The sequence below is a fragment of the Staurois parvus genome, unplaced genomic scaffold (assembly GCF_062004578.1).
Source record: "Staurois parvus isolate SC_StPar_1 unplaced genomic scaffold, SC_StPar_1.0 ptg000152l, whole genome shotgun sequence".
In the NCBI taxonomy this organism is placed as follows: Eukaryota; Metazoa; Chordata; class Amphibia; order Anura; family Ranidae; genus Staurois; species Staurois parvus.
In genome coordinates this window covers 76847-97034 of record NW_028317948.1, presented here as the reverse complement: position 1 = coordinate 97034, position 20188 = coordinate 76847, and the positions used below count along the sequence as shown (strand labels likewise).

Here is a 20188-nt window from a genome sequence, read left to right as displayed (position 1 = left end):
TAAAAATGTCCACCGCAATATCACTGTCCCGCTGTAAGTCGCTGATCGCCACCATTACTAGTTTAAAAAAATTAAAACAATTCCAGTAAATGTCCCAGAGTTTGTAGACGCTATAACCTTTGCACACACTAATCAATATACACTTATTGGGATTTTTTTTGCCAAACATATGTAGCAGAATACATACTGGCCTAAATTTAATGATGACATTTTTAAAAAATGTTTAGTGGACATGTTTTATAGTTTATTTTTTTTTTATGGTGATCAAATACCACCAAAATAAAGGTCTATTTGTGTGGCAAAAAAAGGACATAAATTTAATACATGTACAACGTTGCATGACGTGCAGTTGTCAGTTAAAGCAATGCAGCGCCATATTGCAAGAAGTGGCCTGGTCAGGAAAGGGTAACAATTAATGCAATAAATAATTTGCGCTAGTAAATGTATATAAATATATAAAAAATATAAAAATCATCAAATCATAAGTCCAAAAAAAATATATATGCCAATACCCAAAAACGGAGCCGTGAGGACGTCGATGACGAAACGCGTAGGGCGGAGCTTGATTGATGTGACGTCATTACGTTTTTGGCTGCCAGCTACTGCGCATGTGCTGAGTAGCTAGGCTCGTTTTATGTGATTGCTGTCATGCTGTTGATGCTGGTGTCGGCTGGGACACCTCTTGAGTGCAATGAGTACCTAATAAAGGAATTGGCTTTTATAATATTGCACCATGAAGTCTTTCTGTTTCTCTCGAGTGTCTGGCATTTCCCCCCATGGATACGATTGAAGGTGGTCTCTTTCTTCTGGAGAAGTGGATTTCCGATTAATTGCAAAGTTTCTTTCATCCTGTTATTTGATCTATGAGGATTGGTGTGTTGCAGAGTTTCGTTTCTGAAAATATATCTATGGATGATCTGCCATCATATTATCAAGGTTTTTTTGGTGAAATTTTTCATATTTAGACATTTTTTTGCACAAAAGTTTTTTGCACTTTAAAAGTTTTTTTGCACTTTTTTTGTGGTATTGGCATATATATTTTTTTTGGACTTACGATTTGATGATTTTTATATTTTTTATATATTTATATACATTTACTAGCGCAAATTATTTATTGCATTAATTGTTACACTTTATATATGGTGATTTTTTTGCAGCTGGTACACTATAAGTAAGTTATATAATTTTGACCATAGGCGCTATTATTAATTTTTTCTTAATGGTCAGGAAAGGGGGCTAAATCTTTTTGGAGGGCTAGTGGTTAAAAAAAATACTATAGGCTTTAATTTTCTCCTAGCATTGAAAACACTTCAGGTGTGCATGGAGAGGACAGAGTTGTATATGTTTGCCAAATCGAGCTCACCGCACATTACAGACTACAGGATTCAGTACAGCACCCTAAATATTTTTTCCAAATTACAGCAATGTGATATACCATGAAATAAAAACATAAATACACACTAATAACACAAATCACCAATAGATCGCATCATAGATTTCATCACAGTTTACTGAAATCTCATGGCAATGGTGAAAATTTCAGAAGGGTGCCTAACCTGTGACGTATGCGCAGTTGTGGAAAGACAACAACCTTACCAGTTGATAGCCAGGGAGCAGAAGGCTGGTGAAGCTGTGTGCTCTAAATATTATCAAATTAAACAAGCAGAACAGGAGAGTGATGATTTAGACCAGCTATAGTACATAGTTACATTGTTTCCCATAATTGAACTCATTCACCTAAAACAGAAATGCTATTTCAGAATGCAGCTAGCCTTTAAATAGTCACTAAACCAAGGATCTTGCATTCACTATGTCTGGTCTTCCATAGAACATGGAAATGCAATTATTGTAGTAAATATAAACTGCTAACTAAAAAAAAATTCTCATCTGCAATATATATAATTTTTGTGACTTCTATCAGTGTCCGGCTAAACACTGGTCAATCTTGTAGTTTTCATTTTGCTCTGGCTGTCTATGAGGCTGCATGGCCCCTGACCCTCTGTCTGGACAGTGCTGATTGGCCCTCTGCTGATCACATACACTCTCCCAAAAAAAAAAAAAACTAACAATACACACTAAACTGAGCATGTGCAGCATGGGACAGTAGAAGAAGGGGAGGATCAAAGAAGTCAGGATCAAACAATTTTTTTTACACAATTCTGAGGATTATCCCCTTAGGTTCCACGGTGAGCATAACAAGCATGCTTTACTGCATATACAGACTGACTTTACTGTTGTGGGTTTAGTAACACTTTAATAGAAGCTGGATTACAGCTACAAAGGGGCAACCAAGTAGGCTAACCAAAGGTTATCAAATGTAAGCAACAACTTGTCTTAATAAAAATCTATTTTTTTAAGCTTCCAATCAACATCATCTGTGCCATGTATACCAACAGCAACACCCAGAAATGCAGTGCAGGATGTCTGATCTCATTTCCCTTTTCATCTCCTCAAAAAGCTATGGGAGGGCATAGCCTTTTTTAGAATACATTTTTCTTATGGTTACATGGATAGAAAACTAAACGAGCACAACTGGTCAAAACTGGGGGGGTAGTAAAGTTATCTGGCCATTAGAATGATTAACCTCTACTATAAAAATAATTTATTCCAATGATTTATGGCACTTTTGAAATGCCTCAGTGTTGTCTGTGTCTGTTTCTTGGTCTGCTTACCTTAATGCAGCATCCATTAACATATGTGCCATTCAAATGTTTCACAGCAAGTTGAGCAGCTTCCAAAAGACTGTACTTAATGCAGACATGAGGCTGAGGAAAAAAAGATAGGCTATTAAATTGTTTGAATTAGATTGATTCTGGTCTTTTTATAACCAAACTACTGTATGTAACTGAATGAAAATGCATTCAATCTTGTCCGAAAACTTTTTCCTATCTTGCTTGTATCTTCTTGATACAATGCCAAGCTTTAATTTTGTAAGCAAAACTGCCAAAATACAAACTACAGAAAGCAAAAGCATCTACACTATATTGCCAAAAGTACTGGGACACCCCTCCAAATCATTGGATTCAGGTGTTCCTATCACCTCCATGGCCACAGGTGTATAAAATCAAGCACCTAGGCATGCAGACGGCTTCTACAAACATTTGTGAAAAAATGTGTCGCTCTCAGGAGCTCAGTGAATTCAAGCGTGGCACTGTCTGTGAAATTTCTTTGTTACTAAATATTCCATGGTCAACTGTTAGTGGTATTATAACAAAGTTGAAGTAACTGGGAACAACAGCAACTCAGCCATGAAGTGGTAAGGCCTAGTAAAATGACAGAACGCGGACAGCACATGCTGAAGCGCACAGTGCGCAGCAGTTGCCAACTGTCTGCAAAGTCAATAGCTAAAGACCTCCAAACTTTGTGTGGCCTTCAGATTAGCACAACAGTTTGTAGAGAGCTTCATGGAATGGGTTTCCACGGCTGAGCAGCTCCATCCAAGCCTTACATCACCAAGTGCAATGCAAAGTGTTGGATGCAGTGGTGTAAAGCACACCATCACTGGACTCTAGAGCAGTGGAGACGTGTTCTCTGGACTGACTAATCAGGTTCCTCTGCCTGGCAATCTGATGGATGTGTCTGGGTTTGGCGGTTATTAGGAGAACAGTACTTGTCTGACTGCATTGTGTAAAGTTTGATGGAGGAGTGATTATGGTGTGGGGTTGTTCTTCAGGGGATGGGCTTGGCCCCTTAATTCCGGTGAAGGGAACTCTTAAGGCATCAGCATACCAAGATATTTTGGACAATTTCATGCTCCCAACTTTGTGGGAACAGTTTGGGAACAGCCCTATCCTGTTCCAACATGACTGCGCACCAGTTCACAAAGCAAGTTCCATAAAGACATGGATGAGCGAGTTTGGGGTGGAGGAACTTGACCGGCCTGCACAGAGTCCTGACCTCAACCCAATAGAACACCTTTGGGATGAATTAGAGAGGAAACTACGAGCCAGGCCTTCTCATCCGATATCAGTGCCTGACTTCACAAAAGGCAGGCAGGCAGGCATTCCAATACTTTTGGCAGTACAGTGTATCTTTTAAGTGAAAGCTGCTTTTGGTAATGGCACATAATCATGGCTTTTCTGTTGTTCTGTTAAATAAACATGTACAGTACATGTTAGAGGTAAAGGCATTGCTCTTTAAAGAAGTATCACCTTTTTTTTTTTTTTTTTTAACAATGTTCAGCTTTCGATAGACATAGTACACTTTGTTCAACCCTGTGTTCCATTAGGAACTTTAATATCTTCTTTAAAAGATAATATATAACAGTTTCATATATATTTTCTATGATGGTCAGGGCTAAAATGTATATATTTTAATCTTTTAATTGGGGAAATATTGAATATCATATTTCATTTAATAAACTTTTTTCATGTTTTTACATTTTCCTGTATCTCCTCACCATCTGTCATAAGAAATGACCTTTACAGAAGTTTAATATACATACAATACTAGGCAAAAGTTTTAGGCATTTAGGAAAAATGGTACAAAGCAAGAATTGAATAATTCTTCAATTCTTTTTTCAATTGAATTGAAGAAGAAAATTAATATTTTTTTTTACTAATTAATAAACCTCCTGGAAAGTTGATAAAAGGAATTTACTGTCCCGAATTGAAACAGGGTTTTTATTTTTTTTATTTCTATTAGGTACACTTGTTTGAAATTTCTGGAGGTAAATGCGTGACAGTTTGTCTCAAGCATTCTGGTGAAGTTGGCACAATAACATACTTGTTGCCTCAGACAGCCTCAATGATATTAAAGGCTAGGTTTTTTTTGCAGGTAAAAAAATGTGCATTTATTATTCTTTAAAACAAGAGGCTGCAAAGTATTGCCTCTTGGTGAGGTTCTTTCATCATTACACCCTCCACAGCACTTTGGATTCTTTGGAACTTTTTAGCTCCAAAAACTGTAGCTACTGACTTTTAAAATACAGCCACTTACCTGTCCCTTGGGTCCAACGGTGTCCTCACCACTGCTTGTTTCACCGGCTATCTTCTCTCCCTGGCGCCGGCATCTTTAGTGTGAGCACCCGGCTGTGACAGCTTGCGGCTTCACAGCCGGGTGCCCATTGCACATGTGCGAGAAGCGCTGCTCTTTGTGAATGGCCCCGTAGTCTTCTGGGACCTGTCATGTGTCCCACAAGACTACAGGGAGGGAGGGAGGACAGCTTCCGTTCGCCTAGGCGATTGCAGAAGTCAGAGTGTGTACCTATCAAATTCGGGTACCCGCTCCCCAAAGGTACAATCCTTAATGGGGAGCAGGGGACAAAGCATTAAAGCGGAACCTCCCCTGTTGGGTGGAACTCCGCTTTAAGTATCTTACTTTATTTATTTTTTAAATTCTTTATTAATCAGCTTTCAAAGACATTACAGAAAAAACACTGTTCAGAGGGAAAACAATAGTAAAACACATGACCATCAAAGTCCAAAAATGCAAAATTCACAAGACAAAACATACATCCTACGTTAGTGTTTGAAATTTTTTTTTATGACATACCAATGGAGAAGACATAGATGACTATTTCATACGAATATTTTCTATTGAAATTTTCAAAATGGCCAAGACTTTTACACAGTACTGTGTATGTGGATACAACTGATATCAAACACTGCAAAGCACATAAACTTAAACATAGAAAACACTTTCCTGCCAACAGTACAGAGATATGGGGCCTCATGGAAGTGCATCTGTTTGTGAGGCTGCATACATGCGTACATGCCTTTGTGCTGGGAGCGGGCCACACTTTGCTGAAAGCCAAAACAAGAAACCTTGGGCCCTTACCGAGAGCCCTGGTTCTCATAATAATAATCAGGACCCGGGAGTCCTAGTTACCTGATCCCAGTGATAGCCTCTGATTGGCTATCACAGTGATCAGTCACTGTATAGCCAGCCCATATGTGTTCTCTCTCTTCTGAACAGAGAGAGAGGTACACTGTAAATATATATATTTTTTTTTTTTACACGCTTTTGTAGCGCGCTCCCAGCACAAAAATCAAGCTCTCACTGAGAGCCTCGGGTCTCATACTAACTATTGAGACCCACGACTCCTGGTTACCTGATTGCTGCGATAGCCTCTGATTGGCTATCACAGTGATCAGTCACTGTATAGCCTGCCCATGTATTTTCTCTCTCTTCTGAACGGAGAGAAAGATACACTGTTGATCTTTAAGTTATGGTAATAACGAGATATATACAGCTACATTTAAAAAAAATTTTTTTTTTTTTACTATTTTGGGCCAGTCTTTTTTTTTGTTAATAAACAAAATCAGGAGATATTCATGACCATTTCCCACCAAAAGAAAGCTCAATTTGTCCTAACAAAACCAAGGTATAATTCACCTGGATACGCTAAGTAGGTGCGAAAATATGTACAGTTGTGCAAAATTTTGTTCAGGCATTAACATTTGTTTTACCCTCATTCACCAAGGGGTTAAAATGAAATGTTCTATTACATTTTTTTCACCATAAGCCTTGTTTTTGTCATTCACAGGTCCTGCATTGACATGCTTCAGTCTTGTTTCAGTGGCATCAGTTTGAGACATTCTTGAGATCATTCAGAATTTACTGTCAAGTGCATCTGGCCCACAGTTAACCTATTTATTACCTGTATTTGATATGCTGCAAGCAGGTTTGGCATTCTTGTCAACAGGAATGCAAAACCCATTTAGAGCAAAAAAAAAAGCCTATTTACATAGACCAATTTAGTATTATGAATAATACCAAGACCAGAAGCATTTTATGAAACACAAAGTATTCTAGAAAATCCCTTACACATGATCCTCACTAGTTTAATTTGCACTTTCAAGGGGATTTATCTCATACAGCCAGAATCAGCAATTGTAGTATATATGGCACTTATATGTGCAGGTAGATTTTCCCCACCTATAGTCTCCCAAGACCTTCTATAAATTACAGTCTTACCTGATAATTGTCTAATATAATATTTAGTGAATGGATAGGGCCACAACTTTGAAAATGCACCTTCACAGATTTTAGGCACACAGGCTCTTTGAAGGGTCCAGCAAATATTGTAATCATCTCCTCATACTTCCGTATAACCTGGGTGATATGAACACAACACACTATAACAGAACACAGTAATAATTTTTTTTTCTGTAGATTACATATGCATAGGTGCATTGCTAAAGGGAAACTACCATATATACTCGAGTATAAGCCGACCCGAATATAAGCCGAGGTACCTAATTTTACCACAAAAAACTGGGAAAAACTATTGACTCGAGTATAAGCCGAGGATGGGAACACCAGTGGGAAGAATCGTGCCTCATCATTGGTGTCAGTGGGAGGAATAGTGCCCCATCATTGGTGTCAGTGGGAGGAATAGTGCCCCATCATTGGTATCAGTGGGAGGAATAGTGCCCCATCATTGGTATCAGTGGGAGGAATAGTGCCCCATCATTGGTATCAGTGGGAGGAATAGTGCCCCATCATTGGTGTCAGTGGGAGGAATAGCGCCCCATCATTGGTGTCAGTGGTTGGAATAGTGCCCCATCATTGGTATCAGTGGCAGGAATAGTGCCCCATCATTAGTATCAGTGGGGGGAATAGCACCCCATTATTGGTGTCAGTGGAATAGTGCCCCATCTTTGGTGTCAGTGGGAGGAATAGTATCCCATCACTGGTGTCAGTGGGGGGGTGGAGGAATAGTGCCCCATCGTTGGTGTCAGTGGGGGGGAGGAAAAGTGCCCCATCGTTGGTGTCAGTGGGGGGGAGGACTAGTATCCCATGATTGGTGTCAGTGGGGGGTGGAATAGTGCTCCATGATTGGTGTCAGTGGGGGGTGGAATAGTGCCCCATCATTGGTGTCAGTGTGGGGGGGGGGGAGGAATAGTGTCCAATCGTTGGTGTCAGTGGGGGGGAGGAAAAGTGCCCCATCGTTGGTGTCAGTGGGAGGAATAATGCCCCATCATTGGTATCAGTGACACCAATGATGGGGCACTATTCCTCCCACTGACACTTGCTGACCCCTGTTCCAGTATGGTGCTGCTGCAGCCAGCATATGTGGTTGCAGCAGCACCTAAGCACGGCACACTTACCTGCATCTCCTTCACTCGATTTTCGCGGGGCCGCTCAGCTCCGCCTCCTCGCCGGTGATTGGCCGCCTGTGTGCCTTTCCTGAGCTACAGTTCTGGCGGCCAATCACCGGTGAGAAGGCGGAGCCGAGCAGCCGCGCAAACATCCAGTGGACGAACCAGCAGCCCCCTGCCCACCCCTGTACTTACCGTAGTTTCCCTTCTGTTGGAAGGGGGGGGGAGCCATCTGCAGACGTTGACTCGAGTATAAGCCGAGGGGGCCGTTTTTCAGCACAAAAAATGTGCTGAAAAACTCGGCTTATACTCGAGTATATACGGTATATGGGTTTGGGGTAAATTTTATTCAAAACAGTTACATTTATTACGTTTTAAAGTTTAACCATTTTTAAAGGGCAGTTATACATGTTACATTTTTTATCCATTGCTCTGTCTTTCCAAGGCACTATGTGTCATCTAAAGCGACAGCAAAGCAATAACGTCTGTCTCACTTTGTCTAGCTGAAACCTCAAAGCCATCTGATAAGCATTCAGTCACAACCCTACTTCAATAACTAGAGTGTATTAATTTCAACTTGAGCTACTGAGCTTTGTAAAAAACAGGGTTTTTATGAAAAAAAAAATGAGCATAAAGATGGCTGGGTAAAAGACTATATATAATGCAGATGCAATGTTTTGTATATGCATTGATTAGGATCGGATATAAAAGAACAATTGTTTTTGCTTTCTTGAAACTCACTCTTACATCAAACAGAAACAGCATCCAGTCACAGGTCTCTTAGTTACTGTCCGAAAAGTGAATTGTTTAGGTGACCATACCTCCTGGACCCCAATCGATCTATTAAAAGTGATTTATTGATTCTATCTCACAGATATGAGGTGATTAACGCTCTAATACATGCATAAGACTTTTACCAACTGTGGGTTATAATGTTTTAGCACAAAAACAATATTGATATCTACAGTAACCCAAGGTTACAAGGTTGACTGGCAATACAGTGCCTAAATGGAAACTGGTTGCAGCAGACAAGAAATGCATGAAGCTTACTTGAAAAGAATATGATGTCCAGCATTGCTATCAGCTCGGAACTGCAAAAAAAGGGATTCTGGTATACCCTCCTATAGTCCAGAGAGGTGTTATTAGGAGTGGGTAAGAAGAGAACCCTGAAGCTGTATGTTAAGTATGTGAGTTCTAACTCAGAGCCCAAACCATTACAAGGACAGCTACTTTTCATGTTTTTAATTACAAAAGATTATAAAATGATAGATGCTAAGGTTTCCTAAAAGGACCTAGTGACACGTACAGCAATGGCACCACTGGACACAATGCATTAACTTACTTTTTCATTAGTGTCCTTACTGTGTCTGCTGAAAATATTTCCAGGGTGATAATTAACAATAGTAAGCGGAGACAGAGGCACTACATCACCAGCTCTATTCAGAATCTAAAAACAAAAATCTGTCATTATAGAGAAACATGTTTCATATAAAATGTGAATTTTCTACTTTAAATGGAAATTCCCCCCTTTCATATTAGCTTAGTTACATTGTGCAATAAAGGTTTACTACCCTTTGAAAATAAGATCTTTGTTCAGTTTTTTACAATGCTAGATGAAACCAGTATGCATCTGAGCTATGAAAAAGCGTCCCTTTTTCATCTCCTTGATCATTACAAATGTTTTGAGTTTCATGACTTCCCTGATGACTTACAGGAAAGCTGGGCACTCTTGATAAGATTTACTACTATTCCAAGTGTTTTACCTTTGTTAGCCAGAAAACCCTTCTGTGTTTACCTCTCTGAAATTATTTTTTCAACTAGAGGAATGGTTTCCCAGACTTCAGGTCTAAACTGTGTCAACTACAATCCAATCAAATAGGACTGTTTAGGTAGCCTTAAACCCCAGGTGAAGAAGCCATTTTTTACAGGTTGAAATCAGGTTGCATAACAAAGAATATTGCATTTGTTTTAAATTATGTGACCTCTGTGTATGTAATTAGGTGTACTAAGCTGCCCTTCATTAGCAGCATACTGAAGAATTGGACCACTACTCTCACACAGAGCGCAATGGGTTGGATCTCCAGTGATCCAACAAAACCAATGCACTAATCTCCAATGAACAATGCTGCACAAGAAGAATGAGCGTTGTTGACTGAATTACACTTTCAGGGGTGTATAGAATGGCTGTGCTTTGTATGAGGGCAGTGGTACAGCTCTCCAGCATGCTGCTAACACAAGACAGCTGAAAACACTTAAATCACATATTCATAGTAAAACAAAATGCAATATTCTTTATTTATTATGCATCCTGGCTGAATAACAAGTATAAAGTATACAACTTATACAAACGTATTCGGGGGCTTCAATTTGGATTCAAGATTACTGTCAATAGAGAAATGAAGGTGGTGATGCTTGATTCAGTAGTCGGAGCCTTGTAAAAAGCACTAACTAAAAATCTTTTTTGATCTTTTTACAAAATTTCATGATCTTGGTAAGTTCTTGTAACTTGGCCTGAAGAAAAAAGTTCAAAGTAAGTGAGACTTAGGGTTGCCTTGGAAAAAAGTTTTGTGATCAGGCTTGGTTCTCTCTGCTGGTATGGGACAGAGGAAAGGATAAAAATACCAGTTGTGATGCTAATAGCATTGATTGGGAATAACGGCACTGCAGCGTCTCCTGTAAAGACAGGAAGATACCACCATGTCTGGTCCGTTATCTGCCAACCATATGTTGAACTGAGCTTTCTATAGTCAGGTCAGGCTGAAATTAGTAGATTCTAATAGAGACAAGTCATCTTTTACACAGTGCTGTTTAAAACGCTGAGCAAACTGTTGGCCCTATATAAATCCTGTATAATCATAATAATAATAATAACTATGCTTTTTCAACAAATTAACATAAGTATAATAAATGTTACTGACTCACCTACAAATTGGGTCCATTCTCATTTCCTTTCTATCCTCATATCTTTTAGTCTCTTTTCCCTGCACCCTTTCCATCTCAACGTTATACCCTTCCACTTCAAGACATAAAAACATGACTTTTCTCACCCAAAACTAATTGATGCAAACTTAGAATACTTTAGAAATAATTGAGATTTGTATCTCCTGGTCAGAGCCCACCAGCACCTTGAGGTTACAGAAAGCTTTTTTTTTTAATTTTATGTTCATTATTCATCATTATTGAAGTTTTCACATCTGCTGTCTCAGGTTTTCTCATGGTTGACCAGAAAAGTACTGTAATATAAACCTCCTTTTTTGACTTACCCTCAATAGAAATTTATTGAATAGAAACATTTTAAATAATATTGGAAATCAAATAGGAATGACATTTTCAAGGCACTGTGCCAACCTAGATTATATGTTTTAGAATCAGAAATCTTGCGGTAAACCAGAAATTCCTTTCAACATTTAACACAAATGGTTATCAGTCACATATAATCACCCACCAAGCTTGGATTCATAATATGGGGATTCATGTACACTTAACAAAAGCGGTTTAATTTATTTTGATGCTCAGATATAGAACAATACGCTCACCTCCTCATTTGATGCACACAAAACATTTTCTAATTGTGCTAAACAGGTAGGGCTGTTCACCGCGTCCATTCTGGTTACATAAGTAATCTTTTGTCCAACTTTTTGCAATGAGTCTACCAGACTGAAAATACATGTGAAATATTACTAATAGACTAGTCAAATAATTCAATAATTAAGCATGTATGGCAAGTAAAATGACATGAGAGATCACCAAGTGGTCCATTCACTAATGGTTATCACATGCACTATTTTTAATCCACTTAAAAATATAGCACGTGATAATAAAAGAGTCCGTTCATCAACGTAAAATATCAAATTTGCTGTGAATTCTGCAAATGTGAAATATATGTAAAATAAATCATTAAAAGAAAGACAAATGTTGCAATTTATCTCATGGTGTAGGAAGTCGATATTTTAGGAATGTACAAAATAATAAGAGTATGTTCACATATGCTGTGTGGCCTGGGCAAGATCAGTGCAGTGAGGATGCACATCACACGGTTACCTTTTTTTTGCAACAAACTTTATTGAGATGTCACACAGAGATCTCATAAAGTTCAACTGCTGGCTGTGTGGTGCAAGGCAGATATGTCAACTCATAGACTATTTATACAAAGACACTAATTGCAATTTAAAAAGCCACAGATGTGAGAAATTAACCTTTAATTGCCATTTTGAGTGTGCCGCCTTGTTTGTCAGTAGCAAGGCCAAACATTTCAGGATATGTACAGGTGAAACGCGAAAAATTAGAATATTGTGCAAACGTTCATTTATTTGAGTAACGCAACTTAAAAGGTGAAACTAATATATGAGATAGACTCATTACATTGAAAACAAGATAGTTCAAGCCATGATTTGTCATAATTGTGATGAATATGGCTTACAGCTCATTAAAACCCCAAATCCACAATCTCAGAAAATTTGAATATTGTGAAAAGGTGCAATATTCTAGGCTAAAAGTGTCCCGCTCTAATCAGCTAATTAAGCCATAACACCTGCAAAGGGTTCCTGAGCCTTTAAATGGTCTCTCAGTCTGGTTCAGTAGGAATCACAATCATGGGAAAGACTGCTGACCTGACAGTTGTGCAGAAAACCTTCACTGACACCCTCCATAAGGAGGGAAAGCCTCAAAAGGTAATTGCAAAAGAAGTTGGATGTTCCCAAAGTGCTGTATCAAAGCACATTAATAGAAAGTTATGTGGAAGGGAAAAGTGTGAAAGAAAAAGGTGCGCAAGCAGCAGGGATGACCGCAGCCTGGAGAGGATTGTCAGGAAAAAAACATTCAAAAGTGTTGGGGACTTTCACAAGGAGTGGACTGAGGCTGGAGTCAGTGCATCAAGAGCCACCACACACAGACGGATCCTGGACATGGGCTTCAAATGTCGTATTCTTCTTGTCAAGCCGCTCCTGAACAACAAACAACGTCAGAAGCGTCTTACCTGGGCTAAAGAAAAACAGACCTGGTCTGTTACTCAGTGGTCCAAAGTCCTCTTTTCTGATGAGAGCAACTTTTGCATCTCATTTGGAAACCAAGGACCCAGAATATGGAGGAAGAATGGAGAGGCACACACTGCAAGATGCTTGAAGTCCAGTATGAAGTTTCCACAGTCTGTGTTGATTTGGGGAGCCATGTCATCTGCTGGTGTTGGTCCACTGTTCTTCATTAAGTCCAGGGTCAATGCAGCCGTCTACCAGAAGACTTTGGAGCACTTCATGCTTCCTTTTGCAGACAAGCTTTATGGGGATGCTGACTTCATTTTCCAGCAGGACTTGGCACCTGCCCACACTGCCCAAAGCACCAAAACCTGGTTCAATGACCGTGGGATTACTGTGCTTGATTGGCCAGCAAACTCGCCTGACCTGAACTCCATAGAGAAACTATGGGGCATTGCCAAGAGAAAGATGAGAGACATGAGACCGAACAATGCAGAAGAGCTGAAGGCTGCTATTGAAGCATCCTGGTCTTCCATAACACCTCAGCAGTGCCACAGGCTGATAGCTTCCATGCCACGCCGCATTGAGGCAGTAATTGCTGCAAAAGGGGCCCAAACCAAGTACTAAGTACATATGCATGCTTATACTTTTCAGAGGTCCGATATTGTTCTATGTACAATCCTTGTTTTATTGATTGCATGTAATATTCTAATTTTCTGAGATTGTGGATTTGGGGATTTCATGAGCTGTAAGCCATAATCATCACAATTATGACAAATCACAGCTTGAACTATCTTGCTTTGCATGTAATGAGTCTATCTCATATATTAGTTTCACCTTTTAAGTTGCATTACTGAAATAAATAAAATTTTGTACGATATTCTAATTTTTCGAGGCATTCCTTAAATAATGTATTTTTTAGTGAATTGGCAACTTTTGAGATAAATACTATGGGGTTGATTTACTAAAGGTAAATAGGCTGTGCACTGCAAGTGTAGTTGCTTTAGATCCGAGGCGAAGCTCTGCTGATTTCTTTCATCCAATCATGTTCAAGCAAAAATGCTGTTTTTTAAATTTTCCTTGCATGTTTCCCTCAGATCTATAGCAACAGCACTTTCAGTGCACTTACCGTTTACTTGCACTGCAAGTATTTGCCTTTTTTAAATCAACCCCCCTGAGTTACTTTAAGGCAAAAATGTCTGTTGTATTTTTAAATTGTCCCCTAAATCCTCACTCTGTGTTACACATAGCACTGTGTCACATTACCAACTCTGAACTCTGCCCACAGATGACATCATAAATCTCATATATGTGAGCTTTGGCCTGTTGCCTTGGTGTGGGCTTCATATGGACTGCAAGCTGTTGGGCACCATATAAAAAGCAACAGGGTGAACACTTTCTGTCAGTTATCTCTGCCCACAGTACACAAAACATCCCAGCCTGGGGGGGAGCAGCGTGGGAGCGTATTATGGATACGTGATCACCAGTGTAGGGGGGAGGGTTACATTTCACTGCCATCACCACCAATGCAAGGAACTGGGGGGATAAATTTCACTGCCACTGACCACCAATGCAGGATGGGGTGGGGGGGTTAAATTTCACTGTTAGTGACCACCAATAGAGAGAAGGATGGGAGGGTGGCGTTAACTCTCGCTACAAATGCAGGGGGGTGGAAGTGTTAACTTTCACTGCCACTGACCACCAATACAGGGCGGGGGCTTAAATTTCACTGCCACTAACCACCAATGCGGAGGGGAGAGGGTTAAATTTCACTGCTAGTGACCACCAAAGTGAGGGGTTATTAGTACTACCCCCAATGCTGTGGGCTATTATTTCAGTCACTGACACCAATGTTGGCGATTATTGCAACCACTGACACCAATGCTCGGGGCCATTATTATGATCACTGACACCAATGTTGGGGGTTTTTGCATCCCCTCATATCAGTTCTGGAGATATATTATTGCGTCTACTGACAGCCATGCTGGGGGTTATTATTGTGCCCACGGACACCAATGTTCAGGTGTATTATTGCGCTGACTGACACCAATGTTGGAGGTTGTTATTGTGTCCACTGAGACCAAATTTTACGGGTTATTGTACTCCAACTTGGTATACACTGCAAAAAAATGCAACAGGATAACATTTTTTTGGAGAAGATGTGCAAACGTGCTGCTATTGTGCAGCACTCTGGAGGTGTCGGGGGCTGCACTTGAGGCCCTCTATAATTTTCCAGTTGGCCACCACTGGTCTAATGAGTTTAACACTCTATTCTTGAGAGATGACATACAATGCTCAGCATAAATGAGTACACCCCAACAGATATGTCAGAAAACCTTTAATTTCCTTTCAGAATCCATATTTTCTGTGGGACACTATACTACAAAATACTCCCACAAATGTAGCCATTGATTGCAAACAAGATTTGTTAATTTGCACACACAAAAAAGTATTTTTCCTAACAAATTCATTCTAGACCATGTTGAAAAAATTAATACACCCAATGAAAGTCTTAGGAGCAACGCTACAATTTAGAAAACTAAATGCTAATTAACAAGAATTTAATTATTCAATAAACAGGTGTCCAGCAGACAGTTGATTATAAAAGTGCGTTACTTAAACAAAACTCCATTTCATGTTGTCAGCAGTGGCACCACATGGAAGAGAAATATCACAAGGCCTGAGAAAGAAAATAATTTATTTACACAAGAACGGTAAAGGCTACAAGAAGATCAGCAAAGCTTTACTCAGAATACTGTAGCAAAAGTGATACAAAAATGTAACAAAAATGAAACTGCAACCATCTCACAGAGACATCCAGGCTGTTAACAACTCGACAGGAGCAGCTTCTGATAAGAAGGGTTGAAGAAAATCGCCATGTAAGTTCACTACAGTTAGCTAAAGAAGTAGAAAGCCAAACTGAAGTGATTGTTTCCCGTGATACAGTAAGGTGTACACTGCAGAGGAATGGCATGTCTGAGTATTATCCACAAAAGGAAGCCTCTCCTAAAGAACATACACAAAAAAGGCCACCTAGAATTTGCATGGGCCCATGCTGAAAAAGAAAACGACTACTGGGACTCTGTACTCTGGAGTGATGAGACCAAGATAAATGTTTTTGGGAACTGATGGGTTCAAAACTGTATGACATCGCAAAGATGAGGAGTACAAAGAAAAAGCAATGGTGCTACAGGGAAACATGGTGGTAGCAGTGTCCTTCTGTGGGGCTGCATGAGTGCTGCTGGTGTCAGTGAGCTGCATTTCATTGATGGTATCATGAATTCACAGATGTACTGCTCTATATTGAAAGAGAAGATGCTACCATCGCTCCGTGCCCTTGGTCATCGTGCACTTTTCCAACATGACAATGATCTAAAACACACATCTAAGGTCACTGTTGCATTTCTGAAGAACAGGGTGAAAGTGATTCAGTGGCCCAGTATGTCTCCTGATCTGAACCCAATCCAACACCTATGGGGAATTCTGAAGAGACAAGTTGAGCATCACTCTCCACCCAACGTCTAGTCTCTAATAGGGGTCATTCTTGAAGAATGGAAAAATAGAAATGTTGCAATATGTCTCCAACTTGTTCATTCCATGCCTAGAAGACTTGGTGCTGTCCTTACAAATCATGGAGGTCATACAAAGTACTAGATGTAGTAGTTTTTGTTGTGGGGTTTATTCATTTTTGCATCAACTAATTTGAGTAAAAATGAAGATTTTGTAATCTAAGTTCTATTATTAACCTTACTTTCATTTAAAAAGCTAAACAAATGTTTTAAAAACTCAGTTTTGTCAAAATTTTGGAAATTGTTATTGTGTTCATTGAGAGATTGCATAAAATCTTACTTTTCAAAAGGGCTTTCAAAAAATAAATTCATTTATGCTGAGCATTTCAAGGCACCTTGAGCCTCTCACTGTAGCATCTACCTGATACTGGTAAATAAACAGTGAGATACAGGGTGGAACAGGAAGAACAATTCAAGCACACAGAGGAAAGTGCAGATTTTCTCACTAATCTGTCTACATTTTTTTTTTGGTGTTTTTTGTTTCCAAGTTTTAAAGCTTGTTTCACAAGTAAACATTCATTGCATAACAAAGGGTTCCAGAGGAGGCCTGCTTTGTGCCTTATTTTTTCTAATTGAAACCATGGACACAATGGTTTCACAGAGTCACTGTCTCACTAGGTTTGATTTATGAAGAACAAATAGGCTGTTCACTTTGGAAGTGAATTTTCCCCATAGCTTAGTGAATGAGGTGTAATTTAACTTTGCCAAGAATATCTAAACTTATATGCGAGGAAAATTTAAAAAAAAAATGCATTTTTGGTTGCACATGATTGGATTACAGTAGTCAGCAGAGCTTTGCCTCATTCACTAAGCTCTGGGGAAAATTCCCATGCACAGTACAACTTCCTTAGCAGAGTGAACATACTATTTGCCCTTAGTAAGTCAGTCCTCTAGAATTCTAATAAACCATACAAGAGTACTCTTTCAGCACAGCTAACAGTCGAAATAACTGAATATGTGGAAAGCAGACTAGAACTCCCGATGCTTATAAAAGGAGAATGCATATATAATCTTCAATACTGGACCAGGGGCGGACTGACAACTCATGGGGCCCCCGGGCAATAGGGGATCATGGGGCCCCTGTGTCCTTGCCCAAACTCAAAAAAGCCTATGAAAAAGGTACCAGGGGCATCTCATGGGGCCCCCTACTGACCCCAGGCCCTCGGGCAGTGCCCAAGTTTCCAAATGGTCAGTCCGCCCCTGTACTAGACTAATCATACTAAATATGTATACAGTATATATAACAGCTGAGCTCTGGGCTCTAGTGGGTAATGGGAATTCAGACAGCTTTGTTTCATCCATTTTTATTCATATGCCATGATTTTACCTGATTTTATCTGTGTGCTGTGATTGCAGATGAGGAACAAGCCCATTCTCTTTGATCTCTGAGATTTTCTCACCTTCTTTGTTTAATTCATTATTTGCACGTAAAAATACTGATTCCAGATTAAGATCAGCTACCTAAAAAGAAAAACAAGATGGCATACCTATTAGTACATCAGGCAACCATGAGATTGTACATCAGAATACACGGAAACTTGTGATTTTTAATTTCTATGACGCCCTCCCAGAACTGGACAACCACGCTGTAGCTGTCATTCGGCTATAGTGCGGATGGCAAGCGGATAATAGCAAAAAGTCAAATATATTGTTTTTTTTCCCTCAAAATTGTCAGGTTTTTTGTTTATAGCACAAAAAAATAAAAACCGCACAGGCGATCAAATACCACCAAAAGAAATCTCTATTTGTGGGGAAAAAAAGTACGTAAATTTAATTTGGGTGCAGCTTTGCATGACTGAACAATTGTCAGTTAAAGTAACGCAGCGCCGTAACACAAAAAATGGCCTGATCAGGAAGGGGGGTAAATCCTCTGGAGAGCAAGCGGTTAATGATAACTAAAGTAAAAAAGACAAAAAAAAATGCATGCTAAGGTGCTCACATATCTTCCAATGATTACAAGGTTTCTTCTTTCGAATTCAATTGTCTTGTGACTGCATGCAGTGGTGCTTGGTCCTGAAACTGTACCGCGTGGTGTGCTTGAATGATTGTTTTCCATGTTATGCGCATTGCATATTTACATATTAAAGTAGAACTAAAGGCAAATTACTTTTTTGTAATTTTGGATAGACTGAGGGCTCAGAGACACTTGATTATGAAGAACAAAGCAATGTTCATTAATGCACCTATAGCATTTATGATGTGTTTTTGACGTGTTTTAGAAATGGTGAAAAAGCATAAATCTTGTTAAACACCCACAAAGGTGTTGTTTTTCTAGGGGGAAGTGATGTAGAGGTAATCTGCTTCCAGCTGTGTTTAGGTTTTGGTGAGATAGACATTTTTGTGAATTTTCTGCAAGATGAATCCATATACTTTGATCTCTTTGACACTTGGACTGCAGCTACTGGTTACAGCTACGATCATGGATCCTGGGACTTGTTTTTTAGGTTTGGTGATTCTGCACATTGTGAAAGTAATCCTAACATCTCTAGAGCCACTGGACTGCTTTTATAGGAGGCAGAGGGAGGTCCCGCCCCCTTCCCGCCATGAGATTGGGAAGCCCAGTAAAGATGTGACCATTGGCATCAGCTTCCCTGAATCCAGTGAGGAACTGATGTTGTTCCTCACACTGCGTGACATTGGAAACAAGAAGCATCAAGATTTTGTCACTTCCGGTTTCCAGTTCTTTGTTTACTAGTCGTTACTGGCTTGTGAAGCAAGCCAGTAAAACTGATCTCAGTTTGATCTGCTGCTTTGGAGGCCAGAAGAGAGATCTGGAGTCTCATAGACCCCAGAAGTCTCCATAAAGAAGACCTATCACAGCCCATGCTATCACAAGGGATGTTGTTCATCCCCTGTGATAGCAATAAAAGTTAGCAAATCAGTCTGTATGTGCAGTAAATCATGCTGGTTATACTCACTGTGGAACCTAAGGGGTTAATCTTCCGCACTGTGTAAAAAGGCTGTATGATCCGGTCTTCTCTGATCCTATTCTACTGTCCCCAATCCATCTGCCGATCATACAGAGCTCTAGGAGTCATTCTGCACATTCTCAGTTTGGTGTGTATTGTTTGCGGGGGGTTTCCTATGGGAAGGTGCATGTGATTAGCACAGGGCCAGTCAGCGCTGTCCAGACAGAGGGTCAGAGGTTTTGCAGCCTCACAGGACAGTCAGAGCAGAATGAAAACTCCTACTAGTTTTAATCAGTGCTTGGCCAGACACTGATATGTCACAAGACTGCTATATACTGCTGATGAGAAAAGGTATTTAGCAGTTTATATTTACTAACATAATTGCACTTCCATGTTCTGTGTACTGTGGGAGACCAGATATAGTGAATGCAGGGTCCTGGGTTTAGTAACACTTTAAGTAGTGAATGTGTATGGAATATTTTTCTATAATAAGGACATTGTTTAGTGTCCCTTTAACCGCCCCCCACCCGCCATATAGTAAAATGACGGACGCAAGGCAGTTCTCTCGTTCTGGCAGGACGTCATATGACGTCCTCCCATTCTAACCACGCATGCGCGGCTCCCGGAGAGCGGGGCGATCGGCGGTGCGCTGTGTCCCTCGGACACAGCAGATCACCGATCCATGGAAAGAGCCG

General features: G+C 39.9%; 1 protein-coding gene across 2 annotated transcripts in view; it reads right to left on the bottom strand.

Moving 5' to 3' along the window:
* REXO5 (RNA exonuclease 5) overlaps nt 1-20188 on the bottom strand; it is a 108684-nt gene that overhangs the window by 36116 nt on the left and 52380 nt on the right. For both annotated transcript variants that reach the window (XM_089674779.1, XM_089674780.1), the window contains exons 12-16: nt 17912-18045; nt 11582-11702; nt 9388-9492; nt 6919-7056; nt 2673-2765 (exon numbers count right to left, since the gene is read on the bottom strand). In XM_089674779.1, the coding sequence (XP_089530905.1) occupies nt 2673-2765; nt 6919-7056; nt 9388-9492; nt 11582-11702; nt 17912-18045 (591 nt within the window). The remainder of the gene's footprint in view (nt 1-2672; nt 2766-6918; nt 7057-9387; nt 9493-11581; nt 11703-17911; nt 18046-20188) is intronic.